Source organism: Vidua chalybeata, chromosome 2, assembly GCF_026979565.1.
Source record: "Vidua chalybeata isolate OUT-0048 chromosome 2, bVidCha1 merged haplotype, whole genome shotgun sequence".
Taxonomy (NCBI): domain Eukaryota; kingdom Metazoa; phylum Chordata; class Aves; order Passeriformes; family Viduidae; genus Vidua; species Vidua chalybeata.
In genome coordinates this window covers 86,681,414-86,698,072 of record NC_071531.1, presented here as the reverse complement: position 1 = coordinate 86,698,072, position 16,659 = coordinate 86,681,414, and the positions used below count along the sequence as shown (strand labels likewise).

The following is a 16,659-nucleotide window of genomic DNA, read 5'->3' as shown; positions in this document are numbered from 1 at the left end:
ATTACACTGGTGCAATCATAGGGACATCTTCACTTTTGCACTAGCACAGATTACATACCCTTAAATCAGTCATATATTAAGGAATAGGAACTATGAGAAATGACTATTTGGTCCCACATGTTTAAATCCAAAGAACTCCACCTGCTCACAATCTGGAATTGCACAATTCATTGTAGGATCTAAAACCGTTAAGAAATCAAAGCAGACGTCTTCCCCTCTCATGAACAAGCAAGTCTCAAAACAATCAAGACCTAAAAATGAAATGCATGAGTTATTTTGACTAGCATACAAACTTAGATCACAATGATAAAGCTGAAGTTAATCAATTTAATTTAGTTGTTAAAGTGCTTTGTCCTACACAAGAAGTACTGCACTGTTTTGCCTACTGCAAAAGGAATGAAGAAACACAGTCTTATTAATCCTCTGAAATGAACATTAAATTACTTCTATAGGCTACTATAAAGCTTTTGAGTTTAAAGTTTTAGTCAGTCCAGTAACATGCTAGGACAAATGCCAGGGAAATGAATGTTTTGGATTTCCAGGGTAGAAATATGACTGTATGTCAGCGAAGGCCCATCATTTATTTTCCCAACAATAACCCTGAAAATTAAAACCAGACTCCGATGGATTGGAGATATGGACAACTGATCTTCTCTCTGTTGTATGGCTATTTACAAATGTCACATTTAGAGCTATGAAACTCTTTGAATATGGATGTTCTTATCTCTAAAAAATATACAGAATCCTTCTTATGGCAGATGACACCCAAGTACACACACATTCTTTGATTCCATCAGCAAGCGCTAATAATAGAAATTGTTAAGAGAAATTGTTTTCAATAATTGGAGTCTAGCTTGAGATAAATTCTGCATATTAAAGCAAAACACTCACTTAAAAGGATTTTTGTAATCAAACCTATCTTAGAAGGGTAAAATTTAATCTAGTTCCATCTTTCTAGCCAACTGGTACACTATTTGCTTTTGCAGTTAAAACCTGACTGTACGATAACTCCCAACACACCACAAACTGCATCCTTGGGAATACTGCACTGCTCTTGATAGCAAAACACCATTCAGCTGTATGAAACCTCACTTTCTAAAGAACATCATGGTTTTAAATGACACTGATTATTCAACCAAGGTTATGCTTCTATTGCTAAATTGAGTTGTAATTATAAAGCAGAATTAATAACCAAATTTAATGAAAATCCCATTATGATGCAGCTGAGGAAGTCAAAGTTGAAACTCCTGTAGGTAAAATGACAGATAGTCACACAATATAAGGGCAATACTATGTGTGAGTCTATTTCCTCAGCTTTCTAGAGCTCTCAGCAGAAAGTTAACTCCAAAATGACATTGCCTCTCCCCTCAGGAGCATGCACAATCCCAGAGACAAACACACAGAGAAGCGAGGGTGACAAGGGAGGCTCCTGTCTGACCTCAGGGCTGCCTCTGGCCTCAGTTGATCTTCCCCAGAAACTGCATTCTCACCAGTGAGGCAGAATCAGGCCCTCCAATTTCAGGTCACCAACCTCACATAAATCTAGAGGGGGCACAAGAGTCAAAAACACTAACTCCTGGTTAAAGAGGAAAGTCATTCCAAGATACAAAATTTTTAATTCCAGTAGGCTTTTCTTCTCATCCATGTGGCACATAAACAAGATTATGCTTTGGGAGATTTGCATCCACTGGGATTAAAATCTAGTGAAACCAGAACTGTGCAAAAGAGGAAGGAAGTGTCTCATTTTCCCTAAATTATACTTATTAGGTATATATTCATCTCAGAATACACATTAAGTCAAACGGACTCAAAGAGAAAAACTTTACTTTTATCATAAAACACTGATGAAAGACTGGAATTAATCTCTCTTCATCCCCTTTAGCCTAATTCTGTTCAAGAACTGCAAGATGCTACAGATTAAGGATTTTTCCAACTTCAACAGAAAAATTCTCAACCACAAGACAAGAGCTGAAAGGGAAATAGTTCTTAGTAAATCATAGCACTACCTCTCATAAGTACTCAAGCATCTTTAATGTTGACTGCGTTGCTGAGATATACTAATGTACTATATAGATGGTGCATGGAAGGAAGAAAATTATTTTACATTCAGCCAAAGAATAAATATATACAATCCTCTCCAAAAATCAGTGTTTTGCTCCAACATCTGAAATCAAACTGAATACAGGTAAATTTCATCATGAGCAGAATTTCCTGCTTATAAGTGGCAGACCAATGTATGCCAATAGACAAATGTTTCAGCTCTGGTGTATTGTGTTCTGATGAGTAAGAATCTTGTACTATTCATGTTTTTGAATAATTTCAGCTCTGTCAGTAAGAGGGATTCTCTGAATAATGTATGTAGTGCAAAAGAAATGAACAGAGTTTAAATAAAACACACGAATGTGAAGGGAAAAGAAAAAGGACTGAAATCTCCAAAGTGATATAGATCAGATCAATTTTGATAACTTACAACAGATTTTATCTGCTAAGACAACCTGTTTCATATGCATTCAAGACTTAAAATAAAAACACTAATGTTCTAGGCCTGTTTGAAGAAAACAAAAATGCATAAAATAACCGTTGGCAATTAGCTATGACATTGAACACACAAAATTTTTCCAGTTCCAAAAGTACTCCTGGGTGAACATTTTGATGTATGTTTTTTACCTAGTGAAAAGAAAAAAAATTTAAAGTTTTGCAAGTGTTGCAGTGAGTTACCTGCTAGTATGCCATCCATAATCCTTTCGAATAATCTGTCTACTGTCCCTGACACATGCAAAAGGTCAGGCCCTGAATCTTCACAAGTAACCTCTGCAGGAAATGGAAACAGAAATAGAGGAAACTGGTAATGTCTCAGAGCTTTATGCTTGAACTCACATGAATATTCATCTCGGTCCAGCAGCTCTCAGGTTTTTGTACTGTATATTTGGGGACATGTGCTCTGAGTAATTTCTACACAATAGCAAGGTCCAAACTCACTGTTTCACAGCGGTTCAGCAAAGAGTTTTCATTTCATATTACCATGAAATCGCTTAATTCAGAGCTGATGGTGGGGGTTTCTTTAATTAGGTTAGAAAAACTCACACATCTGTGCTTTAGAAGCCTCTGTCAAGCCAGGAAATTCAATCACATGGAAGCCAGTGTCCTCCAGCTATCAGACAATTGATTTTTGCAGATCTCTGCTCACATTTAGCTTAAGGAACATGAGATATGTTCATTCAGTTGTCAGCCGGTTTGCCTACATTTCATTTGGAGAATATCTGTTGTTTAAAAAATATTCTTCAGTAATAAAATGTTTTTAAAAAGAAGAAGTAGTCAGATTATTGGCACAAGACTGCAAAACATGAAATAAATGCAAACTTGGACTAATGCAAAAATACATGTGCATTTAAGCGGCAAGTAGAAACATAAATAAGGCCTTTAGGATTACTTCTATTTAATATAGATGTACAGAATTTTATGAGCATACACACACATAAGCATATAAATTTAATTTTGCCTTTCTTCTCTGCCTCCCCCCCATACTACAAGGATTCATCATTTCTAAAGCTATTAAACACTTTGGAACCGAAACTGGGTTCAGCTTAAAGAGGAAACAAAAAGGATCAGGTTATGAATCACTATTTCCATAAATGACAGCAAACATAATGGGAGAGGTGTTCCTCAGCTAAATATAAAGCAAAAATAGCATAAGGTGATTGGAATGAGAGAAGAATCTGCTGCAAACAGTGTAAATGAGCAAAGGTTTGGGCAAACACTTTTTGAATTTAAGGTGCTTAGTTTTACACAGAAAAGCGGTCCAATTTTAGGCATTTTTAAATTTGTGCAAATCAAAATTAATTCACTAACATTCAAATGGAAAGACTAAGCAGTATCCTTAATCCAAAATGTAGCAATAGCCTGAGAAATTGTCAGAACTAGATGCATAGGCAGAATCTAGAATAATTGACTTCACCTAAAATTATTGATTTTAGTACACAAAAATTTTAGTCCCATCCTCTTTTACTAAAAATGTACGTTTAAAAAAGGTACTGTGTCATTGGTCTCCGTGGAAGACATGCAAAAGTTGACATGAACTGTAATATTTTCTCAATGAACTACACCTGCACAGACCTGATTCCTTCCAGTTTCAAAGCATCTTTTGAAATGTTTTTACCTTATGGAATTTGATACTGATTTCCACGCTACACACAACTAATACATTGCTTAATACAGAATTCACGCTTTATGGGACATCACTCTTTCCTGCATAAAATGAATGGAGCCATTTTGGCAGCTCAGAAGCTTTTCCTCTTAAACAAGGTGGCAAGGTCATCTGAAACTTGAAGTAGCAAAGACTTGTATAAATAAATTTAGCAATCATGCAATAAATTATTCATGAGAACTGCACAGCATATTGTATGTTTACATATTAAAAAGTGCCACAGAGATGGCAGTGAGAAAGTGAAGAGAATCAGAGCACATATTTTTAAGGCACCATGAACACTTAGACATTCTCCAGTATGTTTCTATTTTAAACTCGCTCAGCAATGTCGCTTAGAGCATCTACTTCCAGAGGCAATTCACTCTTGAATGAAGAGGAGGGATTCAAAAACTTAAGAGCTACAGAGAAAAACCTATAGAGTCCTTAAATATGAACATCAAAGTAGTAACACTACTAGAGTCTTCAGCTTTGCCCCACTGTACACCACTGTCTTACATAATAACATGAATTCCTTTTAAGAAGCCAGACATACACGAAAACAAATAGAAATAATGCTTTGCCCCTCTCAGAGATTAGGCATATCTAGTACGTGTTTCAACCACTGGTAAAGACCCTGGGGTGACAGAAATGTAGCAATTTCAATGCATCTAATTATATGTCGCTTTTATGAAAATAGAAATTAAAGAAAATAAATGTTACCTCATTTGTTAAGGGCATTTCTTGCTCTGACTTCATTTCATTGTGTATGTGCATCTGTGTGTATGTGGGTGTGTGTGTGTTTATAAAATATATAGTAGGACAACAATATTTGTTCCAGTTGAGGTGGTCTGTGAAATCAAGTAGATCAGATAATAACTTGATTTGGCACCAATGTATGGATGCATAGAGACATATCCACAGGATGTATGCATTACGAAATGGTAAGAGACATTTACAACCTAGAATATAAGAGCAGGGCTGCCTCAAGTGACATCACCAGATCAACTGCAGCGTCAAGCAACTCAGATATATTATCCTGCACATCACTGCTTCCCTGTCTCCTTTCCAGCCATTACAAAAGCATTTGGGAGCACAAACATTATCATATATTTTCAAATACACTCAAGGCACAGTATGCACAGAAACAAACAAAAGTGTGGGGTTTATGCACTTATTGAGACATTCATATTTTTTCTTTACAACAACAAAATTCATCTCCATAGAAACCAGGAAACAAGAAACTACAGTAATACCGCAGCTTACTTTTTTACTAAAGTAAATGTCACATCAGGTTAGTCAGCAGAAGGCAGGAGAGGAGATTTTGCTCCATTAAGGAACCAATGAGGACTGCTGCCCCTTTTGCTCTTCTGCAAAGGCTATCTGTACTGAAGACAGACTTCCTGATATATTTATAATGCAAGATAACAACGTGGTTTCCTGTTCTTTCCACTACAATTTATGCGTAAGGTGGTCAGATCAGTGGCATGTTTACTTACAGGCATTTGTTACAGCGAAGCTGTTAGCTGTTTCAATGTTGTCTACATGAGGAACCAAATTAAAAGGTGCTTCGGATGCATTGGGGCTGGTGTTATGAAGAAAGATTGCTAATCGAAAAGCAGTGTATTCCTGATCTGTGTTCCTGATGAAGAGACCACCTACAAAAAACAGAAAAAAAAAAAAAAAAAAAAACAAAAGCAAAAGCAGCTGGGTAAATCATTTGCAAGCCTCTTACTGTCTTGTAAAACCGAGCAACTGTCTCTCCCAAAGCTGCCCAATAAGGCAAGTCCTAAGACTTTAATGGATAAAGAACTAATCGTATTCATAATCACAACCACTGCCTTTAAATCACCGTCCTCAATCGATTTTAACCTCCCTGATGCATTCATGCTTCTTTTCTGACTTCTCAGTTTTCAGCCTTTCATACATAAATACATAAATACCCAGATTTGTCATGATTACAGTGACCTTTTAAAGTGTTTAGCCTCCATCACCCTGATACTGAACACACTGGTAAATCAGCTGCTCAACAGCCTCTCACATTAAGTGGTGGGCTGATTAAGCGGAACGATGCTTTCTGGATTAAAAGGGAATACCAACTCGACGTAGGATAATCTACACTGAAGAGGAAGATAATGAACTTTGCTCCTCTGCAGCCATGTGCAGGCAGGGAGCAGCTCAGCCTTATTAGCAGCATCTTTACAAGTCCACAAGAAATGATGCAGTGATGGAGCTGAGCTGGAAAGAATTCAGATAGCCGCGTCCCATCCCAAACACGTCCGAAAGAAGGGAAGCAGGAGGCGATGGGAAAGGGGTGAGGATGGGGCACAGGACTACAGGGAGACACTTACAAAACCCTAAACTTTCCAACAACAGAGAGGAACGAAGGACGCTGTAGCCTTTTACCCACCCCCCCCCCCCCCAATCCCTGCCGGCTACCGCAACCTCCGGGACTCGTCATTCCTTCGAGAGTCAGGCAAAAGCAAAGGGGAGTCGGAGGGGGCTGAAGCAGCCAAGGGGCATTAGCTCCGAGCCCCTTCCTGCCCTGCCGATACCGCACGCCCGGGGCTGGAAGGAGTTCTGCACAACATAAGCATCCTCCTTCCCGCACGCGAACGCACACAGAAATATTTACGCACACAGAAATATTTACACACACAGACACACGGAGGCACATATACAGAAACACGAGGATGATTCGTGCAGGCACGGAAATGGGATGGTGCTGGAGGAGAAATCTACAAAAACTGCCTTCAGAGCCTCCTTTCCAACTCACTTCGCAAAGGATTGAACCCCTGGACACACGCACGCAGCCCAATGCAGCGCTTACCTATTTGCACGCTGCTAGGAAAAGCTCCCATTGCTAGTCCCCAAAAGCCAGAAAACAACAAGACAAGCTGTCTGCAAATTATCCTCATCTTCTCTTCTGCCTCTCTGTCTCGCCTTCTCCCGCTCGCTCGCTGGATGCTGCTCAAAGAGGCATCGAGGGCGAGGAGGATACACACAAAACCAGGAATAAAAAAGAAAAAATTAAAAAAAAAAAAAAAAGGGGGAAGGGGGAGAAAAAGAGAGGTTTCCTCCTTTTTCTTTTTATTCTTTTTTTTTTTTTTTCTGGTGGTTTGGTTTTAGAATTTGTTCGCTATCCTCTCCCGCTCGCGCCCTGCCTCTCTCCCGGCTGCCGCTTCAGCAAGCCATGCCGCCGCGGCGGATTTTTCCCGCAGTCTCCATCGCCGGGGAGCGGAGTGTGTCCGGCTGCAAATGTTGCACATGCAGAAGATGGTGGTGAGTTTGGCGGCGGGGGGCAGCGTCTGGCGGAGGCGCGGCGCGGCGCGGGCGGACATGCGCCGTGCGCCCCCCCCGCCGCCCGCACCGCCGCGGGCGGGAGCCGCCGCCGTGCGCGCCCCGCTCCGCCCCGCGCCGCGGAGCCCGCCCGCGCCGGCCGCAGGCGCGGCGTTTGCCTTTATTTTTCATTTTTGGGGGGACTTGCTTTTGTTTTGGATTTTTTTTTTTTTTTTTTTTTTTTTTTTTTTTTGTGGTGGTGTTTTGTTTTTTTTTTTTTTTCGCCCCCCTCATCCCGTCTTTTTCCCTGCTGCTCGCCCATCCGCGGACGCGCAGCATCGCAGAACTTTGTGCTGCGGGAGTCCGGCGGGAGGACCAGGCAAGGACAGCGCCCCGGGCTGGGCGCGGGAGGCTCGCCCGCTGCAGCCCATCAGTGGGGCTGCTCCTATTAAGTACCTGTTATTATTAATGAAGGTGGACGGGCGGATTTGCGTGCGCTGAGCGGCTCCGGAGCGGAGACGCGGCTGGGCAGGCGTGTCCCCCCCCCCTCCCCGCGGGGGCGCTCCGCTCCGCGCGGGAGCAGCGGGACCCCTCCGCTCTGCCGGGCTTTGCGGCAGAGGATGGAGCGCAGGGACGAGAGCAGAGGAGCGCTCAGCGCTGTGACACTCGTGCCAAAGGGAGGGAGAGCAAATGGAAAGGAAAACTTCACTGCTCCTACACCGTCTCCTTTTCACTGTCTTCCCCCCCACCCCTTTTTTTATTTTCTTTTTTTTTTTTTTTCTTTCTTAATATTTTTAAGTGGGGAGAAAATAATGGAGCTCTTTTAGTGTCTAGTCTTTTTTTGGTGCCTTTGAATTTTTCTCTTCAAGCCTTGGAAGTTTCCCAGAGGAGCTGCCAGAAGTCTGGGTCTATTGCAGTTAATAATTAAAAGATATATATAATAAATGATAGGTAATGAAATCATCCAACAATAGCTGTATGTCAGAGGAGGGAGCTTCTAACTTCACATGTGGCTTTACAAGATACTTCTATCAGTCACAGGGAATGACTGGAGTTGCAATAGCATAATTTTAAAATGTTAATTGACAATATGAAAGAATATTGATTTTTTTTAAGGTGAACTTTGTGGCTCTGCTTTGAAACACACACATTTGCTCCAGGATCAGAGTTTTGCTTCCTTTCATTCAAGTTTACTTTCTTAGTTTTTAACTGCACCTTGTGACCTCAAACTCTCCTGTTGCAGGGTGAAAGACAACCCCTCCATTTGCTGCAGAGGGTGACAGTGATTTGTGAAGAATGATTGTGGGCTCCTAGCATCTACCACATGGGAGAATAAGCACAGAACATTGAAAGCAGAGAAGTGTAGACAGACAGACTTATCAGCATGGACATGTCCAGCTGTGTGCATGACTCTGTGTGTGCATGCATTTGGGAGACGGCAAAGTTCCTGTAAATGAATTACTTTTTGAAAGATTTCTTTGCAGATCAATGGCAAACAGACTTAACCTGCATTTCAGAATACTCATTCCTTTATGTTTCAGTAAATCTTCTACTTCTGTTTACTTTCCCCTCACGTTTTCCAGTCTTCTCTCTGAAACAGCAGGCTTGCTCTTCACATTATTTACCCATCTCTTTTTGTGACCTCTGCTTTTGCTCTTGCTTTACTTTTGTTCTTCCGTGCTTTGCCTTCTTTGTCTCCCTAAATTCTCCCCAAAATTTGGTTCCTCTTTTCCTCCATTCTTCATCATTTAACTTTTTGACTTTGTAAACCCAGATATAAAACAATGACAATGAGATAATATTTCCATGGCTGCCTAGTTCTTCACCACTAGGAGCAAGTGAGCTTAGAAAAATATTTAGTTATTTTGCTGGCATATAAGCATGTGAATTCATGCAAAGATTCATGTTAAGATTTTGGACCTATATCTGTGTTAGTGAATCAGCAAGTTACTGCCTGAGCTGAGGCATATGTTTTGGTCTTTTTCAAACACAATGGTAGTATGTTAATTTAAATTTAATTTGAGAGTTCACAAGGAACATACAGTGGTCTAACCTGATCTGACCAAGAGTCTCACCCAGCGATTCCTACATCAAATCTGTAATTTCTCTTGGAGTTGGACAATGTATTTTAGAGAAACATCCAATCTTGATTTAAAGACTTCAAGAGACAGGAAATCCATCACTTCCTGGGCTAAGTTGTTCAAGTTGATATCTACTCTCATCTGTTAAAACCTGCATTTTTCTAGCTTTGGTTTCTAATGTTCACTGTCAGAGATGAACCCAGTATTCCTGTAATGATATCACTCAGTGCTATTCCTGGAAATAATCCTGTCCTCCACTTGACCCTCCCTTGCTCAGACTGCTCAGGATCATTTTGGCAGCTGTGGAAAGAAGAGGAAAGTAAGGGGAGGAGGCCATACTATAGCAATTTTGTTTAAAAGACACAAGGGGAAAAAAAAATAAAGAATTGCAGTGTCAAAGGAGGGAAATCCCATTTCAGTAAGTTTTGAGAAGTGAATGGCAGATGATGAAGCAATTGACCACAATGTTTATCTTACAGAAGAGCTGGAACAGGGAAGGTAACAGGGATGTAATCAGAATTAAGGCTGGAGGAGAGGAAAGGTGAGATAAGATTTTAAACTCTCTAATGCTCTGGTGAGTTAACTTTGTCTGGTTGCCAGGTCCTTATGAAGCTGCTCTCCCTTTCCCAAAAGGAAGGGGGGTGAAAAATAAGGTGAAAAAGCTGATGGGTCATGGTAAAGATGAGGAGATCACTCACCAGTTACTATCACAGGCAAAACAGATTCATATTGGGTAAAGGTAATTTATCGCCAGTAAGGGATAGAATAGGATGGTAAGAAACAAAGACAAAACTATAAACACCCCCCACACACCCCTCTTTCCAGGCTCAACTTCACTCTTTCTTTCATGACTTTTCTCCCTCCTCCTCCTCCTGAGCAGTACAGAGGTGCCACCAAGCATTACTCAGATTTGGGCAGTGATGGGTCTGTTTTGGAGCTGGGTGAAACTGGCTCCTTTTGGGAGCTTGTGGTGTCTTGTGACAGAGGCCACCTCTGCAGCACACCCTCCCACCCCAACCTTGCCATACAAACCAGTTTAGCTGTAGTTTGCCAAGCGAGACCAGAAGGAAGAGCCTGTGTGTTTTCCTGGTGACAGCTGTGGAGGCGCTGCACTGAAGCAATTTCTGAACTGAGATCCCAGGATTCCCTTAGTTCCCCTCAGGCAGACCAGGAAGGTTGTGGTTGGTGATTAAGGGAATGAGGGACAGATCTCAGAATTACACAATGAAATATCAGAGAAATTAAGAAATTAGTGAAAGAAGTTTTGTTGAATGCATCAGTTGTATGGAAATGATAGACTAGAGGGGGTCTGCCTAGGGAGCACTGACAGTTGGTGGTGAAGTCTTGCTCTGCCTTAGGGCACAAACAGCTCATGTTGGCCTTGGCTGGAGGCCACCACTAGAGAGAAGACTCACTCTGTAGAGAATCTGAGCCTGACTATCTGCTGCAGTACATGAATGTGATTTTTTTCCCCCCTTCTGGCAAGGTTTGGAAACCCTTGGATGTTTTCTTGATCAGATAGTCTTGCGCTAGAACAAAATGCCTGTATGAAAAGACCCTGCAGGAACTTGAATAATATGAGAAGATTTACTCGAAAGAAGAGATGAAGGCTGTATGTTAGCTAGGAGGAATAATACTGCAGAGAAGATACCAGAGGCATTCATCTTATGGGAATCCCAGAGGAAAAGCAGGATATGGAGGAGACAGACACCTTGCACTGTGGACAGAGTTTGTGTTGCATATGTAGCAGATAAATATCCACATGCTGAAGTAGAAACTTTGATTCTTATTTATATGTTCTTGTATCCAAAATGCAAATTCCAGCTGCACCATCTATTAAAAAAGCATGCCATTATGTGTCTGGAAACATGTAACTTTTTGAGGGAGGTCTTGAGTGAGAAAGGGGGAAAGTAACAGATGTGCCAATTGTCAAGTATAGGTTGTAACAATTAGGAGCACAGAAAGGAGGAAAGAACAACAATTTCACTATCAAAAGACACAAAAATAAAGATACACCATCACCCGTTCCTAGCAGGTTCCAGGTGCACAGAGGCAGCTTTAAAACAGGCAGCACCATGCCCCTGGCCTGTTTGCCAGGGCTCCTAATGAGTCCTTTCAGAGTAGGCAAATGTTTGCACCACAATGGCTCCCTATGGCACAACCATCTGGGTACAGAGATCCATCCCAAAAAGAGACTCCTTCATTTAGATTAGTCTTGCTTCAAATACAATTTTCATTGCAGCTCTCACTGTGTGGCCACTGGAAATGCTTCAGCAATAAATAAATGGTGGCAAAACCAGTTGAGTCAACACCTTATACTTTCTTAGTCCTTTCTTGCCTTATGAAATGCTGTAGCTCACATATCTGTCAAATAGATCCCTTAGACTGTAAACTCTGGGACAAGGCTATGTCTTTTATGAAGTGCTAGGAATAAAAAGTAAATAAAATACAAATCATCTACGTAGAATTTTTTGCATTCCACCCTTTGGTATGGTCTCATGTGACCTTTTGCAGTTGTATCAGCAGTACTGAATAGATGAACAGCGCACAAGAAGAAGATAGAGTTTTCTTTCAGTAGCAGAACTCCTTTTCAGGAAATCGCTTTACAGCAATTTCTTCCATTTGCAGGATGTTTTCCTCCCATTTTCATTCTTACTATTTTTCATTTATTTAAATTCTGGGGTAGCAAGAACAGTTAATTATTTTTAATAATACTTCTCATTAAGAGTTTTATTTTGTACTGGAACAACTGTAGTACAATGCATCTGGCTTTGAAAGTGTTCATACACCAGTCCTACTCCTTTCTACTGTGATGCATGTTAACATCATTCTTTACAAACCTAATGACCTGAAGAAATTAAAAGGATACTATAAGACACCATGACCATGAAAGGAGAAGTTGTTGTGGAATGGGAAAAATCCTGATTGTAATTTAAATTGTGCTGATATCAGTCAGGGAGTTTTTTCAGTCTGAGAAAAATGTGGTAACACTGATATAATTAAGAACTGCCTTATTAAGTTAGACTCAATGTCCATTTTTAACAGTATCTTATGTGTAACATTAACTGATAGAGGTTTATTATGAAAGAGTATGAGAGCTGAGCAGCTTTTCCTTTAAACTTTAAGGGACTTTGGGGAGGGTATTTGTTGCTGAGTCCTCTGACCTCCTGACAGTCAGGAGGGCTTTGAGGCTTCTAAACTAAAGATTTTCTAGAGGTCCTTGTGTTGAAGAGTTGCATACAGTGTTGTTGCCTTATATTTACTTCCATGTCCAGCAGAATCCTATGCAAATGCACTATATAACTCCATATTAAGAAAGTAGTTTATTTAGTTTGATTTAAATCTTACTTTGTATTGACCTTTCCCTGGAAATTCCTGAAGGTAGTAATAATAAAGAAATGTTTACCTTGCCATATAATTAATAGCTTTATATACTGTTATAATGTCACCTTTCAGTCACCTCTTTCTGTCTTCCCATATCTTATAGTCTGTACTATATATCAATTCTCCTTGCCACTATTCTCTTGCTGCCTCTTATGTCTTTCTGAAAAACAGGACACATAAAATAGGAAACATTTTTTCTGTGTAAAACTGGTTTCTGCTTAACTCATTTTTTTTCCTAAAGAGTCCTAAAACTTCATTTTCCTCTGAGCATGCAGATGATTTCAGGAAACTATCCCCATAGACTTCCATATCTCTGTCCTGGCTAGTAATAGCTGACTTAGAGCCTATCGTTGTATATGCATAGTTAAGGTTGTTTTTCTCATGTACACTGCTTTGTATTTTTTTTTGATACAGAAATTCTTTTGCTATTTTATTTTTCAATCAATTAGTATTGTGAAATTTTTCTGCAATACTTTTGAGACAGCTTCAGTCCCTGGGAATTTGATAAAATAACAAAATCAGAATCTATTCCCTATAAATTTGATCTTATATCCATTAAATTTATAATGGCTTAATAGGTTTTTTTCTGTCCATATTTATAACCTGGGCTGCATCATGAGGTGTACCTGAGAAAATACAAAAGTTTGAAGCAATGTTTCTTTCCTAAGTACAGCTTCTTGCAGTAGTAAATGCCAGGCAGTTCTGAGGGATGGGGAAATTTCCTCATTAATTAGAGGTGTGCTTATGGGGAAAATGCAGCAACTTAAAAGCATTCCACCTGAGCCCATCTGGTCTTGTTTATACAGGGAAGAAAGATCAACTTCTGCTAATGCTGTTTTCTGCCCATCACTTGTAATAATTCTTGAATTCAAAATGAGTTATTGCTAATCTTCTAGGTACTGGGCAAGTTAGACCAACTGTCTGTAAACTTACATGAAATAGGGCTTAAAATAAGTGTATTTCATTCTCATTTTCTATACTTATTCATCTGAGTACTTTTCTAAAGTAGCAAAGGAAGGGTTCCTCTGGGTATATCTGAGGAGTCTAGTTAGCAATCACCTGCACCAAAAAGACAGGTTGTTGCCTGAAAGGGAGGGTACAAGTTGAAAAAGGTCATTCACCCACATATTCCTTTACTGTGGACAGAACACATGCATATGGCTCTTCTGAATCATGCAGTATTTAAAAATTCCCATTTTTATCTGGGATCAGGACATTGGTTCTACGTCTCCTAAACAAAGAACAGTCACAGTAACAAAGACAACTCCCCGCAGGTGAACGCTTTGTAGAGAAACTGAATTCAGTGTGGAATGAGATGGAAAGAAACTAGGAGAAAATCAGGAGACAGAAACTCGATTTAGGTAATTACAGATATTTAGAATGTGAATTCTTATGAATAAAAATTTGCTTTTCCTAAATAAAAAAAGACTATTTTTTTGGGGCTATATTAATCCAATAAACCAAAACCAAACCAAAAACCAAAACCACAAAAACATATTAAAACATCACACTAATTCCATGACAAGATTTTCCCCCTAAACATTTTTCTACCTTGGGGTTTTTTTTGCCAAAAGTTGATGGAAAGTATTTTTCATTTTCTTACCAGTTCTCATTAAAATGTTTTCCCATAAGCTCTGTGACATAATCTACTCAGCAGAGTGAGGAACATGCCAGAACCATATGAAAAATAGCCTCTGTTCAGTACCCATAGCATTTTGCTGTATTGACCTAATTGTCACTTCTTGTGAAAAAACACCCCAAAGTTCACCTTTGTTTGAAGGCAATAGTTTTTAGCTCATTTCTCTTGTTCACCTCCTGAGTTCTGTCACCCATAAGAAGGAGTGAGCTGGTTTCTGTGTGTCTTGTGCCACCACTATCAGAGAATCACCTCATCAGATCAAGCTGCTGAAGTCTCAATACTGATGATGCTGGATGACCAAAAAGGATGATTCCAGATCCAGAGAGAAAGAGAATGGTGAAATTGCTGAGGAGAAGCTTCTGCCCTGTGTTTTTAACACATGAAGTGAAACAAATTTGATAGAAAATATTTCAAGCATGATAACCAGGAAACCTTCAATACTGTTTCTGTAAAATCATACTTACAGAATGTAACTGCAGTTTGATACACTAAATTGCTCATAAAAATTAGTTTTAGTGAGGTTTATTGCCAATAAAAATGATACTTTTCACTTACATCCTGTGATCTTGCCTTGCATTTCCCAGTCCCTAGCAGACTTTTATCTGCACGTCTGAGAAATAAATATCCTGCTTTTGTACCATCTATACTTTTGTCCCAAAGCATTGCTTATTTATATAAAGCTATTTCTCAGCTTCAAAAAAAAAAAAACAACCATACAATCAAATATTGCAATGCTTTCTTCAAATCACACACACTCTCTCTATTTTCTGCTGAATTTCACATTAATAAGAGCCTATAAAATATTGCCTGGATTTGAAGATGCATTTTCAGCCCACAGTTTTGGCCTTTCTGTATTCAAAATTGTATTTTTCTCTCCATGGTAGGGTTAAAGTTTATCTCAAACAAATCTGTCTTTTTGGCTCAGCTCTAGCTGGCTTCCAGCCCCTGTCCCCTACACCACAAAAGCTGCAGACTAGATAATTGCTGTTATTCAGCTATAGCCATATGCTGTGTTTGCAGAACTAGAATCTGTTTCCCTAGAAAATCAGACAATCTTTGATGCCTTAAATGCTGTAAGTATAAGTTCTTACTAGTACTCTGATAGTCAAGACATGCCTGTTTTAATCCAGTTATTTCTTCTTCAGAAATATGTAGTGAAGATAGAAGGTGGGTTTATCTGTTGCATTATTAAGTAACGTTTATGAAGCAATTTAGTACTGTAATGGTCCCATTTAGCACTAATGTCCCTGAAAAGAAATTAATTTATAAGCTGTTGGTTTATTTAACAGTTGATACACAATGATTCATACTCTAAGGGCTAGAGGTTATTGGCAGAAAGTTTTTTCATTGAGCATCTTTTAAAACAGGTCAGATTTTGTCATAATAATTGAGGAATACATACTTATAAAAATTATCCAAAATACATTTTATGTTAACTTTCTCAGTCTTCGGCTGTGCTACATAGCACTCTAAACTGCAAGTAAGTGCAAGGCAAGCAGGGGTACCTTTAGCAGAAGAAAATGTTACTTTGGAAAAGGGTGGAATTATCTAACCTTATGTCTTTTAGAGCATCTTTTAAAAAACCCATAAGTGGTCCTTACTAAAGCACATCATGTGGTCATTGAATTAGAAATGCAGGGCTGGAATAGATTCCAAAGGTTATATCGTCCAGTCCTCTGGCTCTAGGGAAGGAACAAATACACCAGAACTTCCTACAGAGATTTTTATCTGCTACTTTTTTTTAGAATTTCTGCTAAAAGACTCTCCAAGGGTGTCCTCTTCAAGCTTTCTCCTCTCAATTTTTTTATTAATATATGACCTATATAGACTTTTCTGTCAGTTATACTGGGTCCTTTTTGTCTTTCCTTCCCATGGACAATTCACAACAATTGATCATTTTCTTTCCTATTAACAATCTGCCATATCCTAAAAGATCTATCAAGTCTTTTTCCGCTTAAACTAAAAGAAATCCTTCTTTTTGCAGTCTTCCTTCACTATTAATACTTTCTTAGCCCTCTTCTCTTTTCTGCTGTTTTCTTCTGTATTCTTTCCAGAGTGACTATGTGTGTTTAGGAGTATGGCACTGAAAGCCACTG

At 39.5% G+C, this 16,659-nt stretch overlaps 1 protein-coding gene across 5 annotated transcripts in view; it reads right to left on the bottom strand.

Moving 5' to 3' along the window:
• GRIA4 (glutamate ionotropic receptor AMPA type subunit 4) overlaps positions 1–7,201 on the bottom strand; it is a 211,865-nt gene extending 204,664 nt beyond the window's left edge. For 4 of the 5 annotated variants that reach the window (XM_053934311.1, XM_053934312.1, XM_053934313.1 and 1 more), the window contains exons 1-2: positions 7,011–7,178; positions 5,680–5,838 (exon numbers count right to left, since the gene is read on the bottom strand). In XM_053934311.1, the coding sequence (XP_053790286.1) occupies positions 5,680–5,838; positions 7,011–7,098 (247 nt within the window). In that variant the 5' untranslated portion in view covers positions 7,099–7,178. Of the gene's footprint in view, positions 1–5,679; positions 5,839–7,010 lie in introns of all 5 variants that reach the window. The other variant, XM_053934314.1, reaches the window with a different exon arrangement.
• Between the last annotated feature and the right edge of the window lie 9,458 nt (positions 7,202–16,659).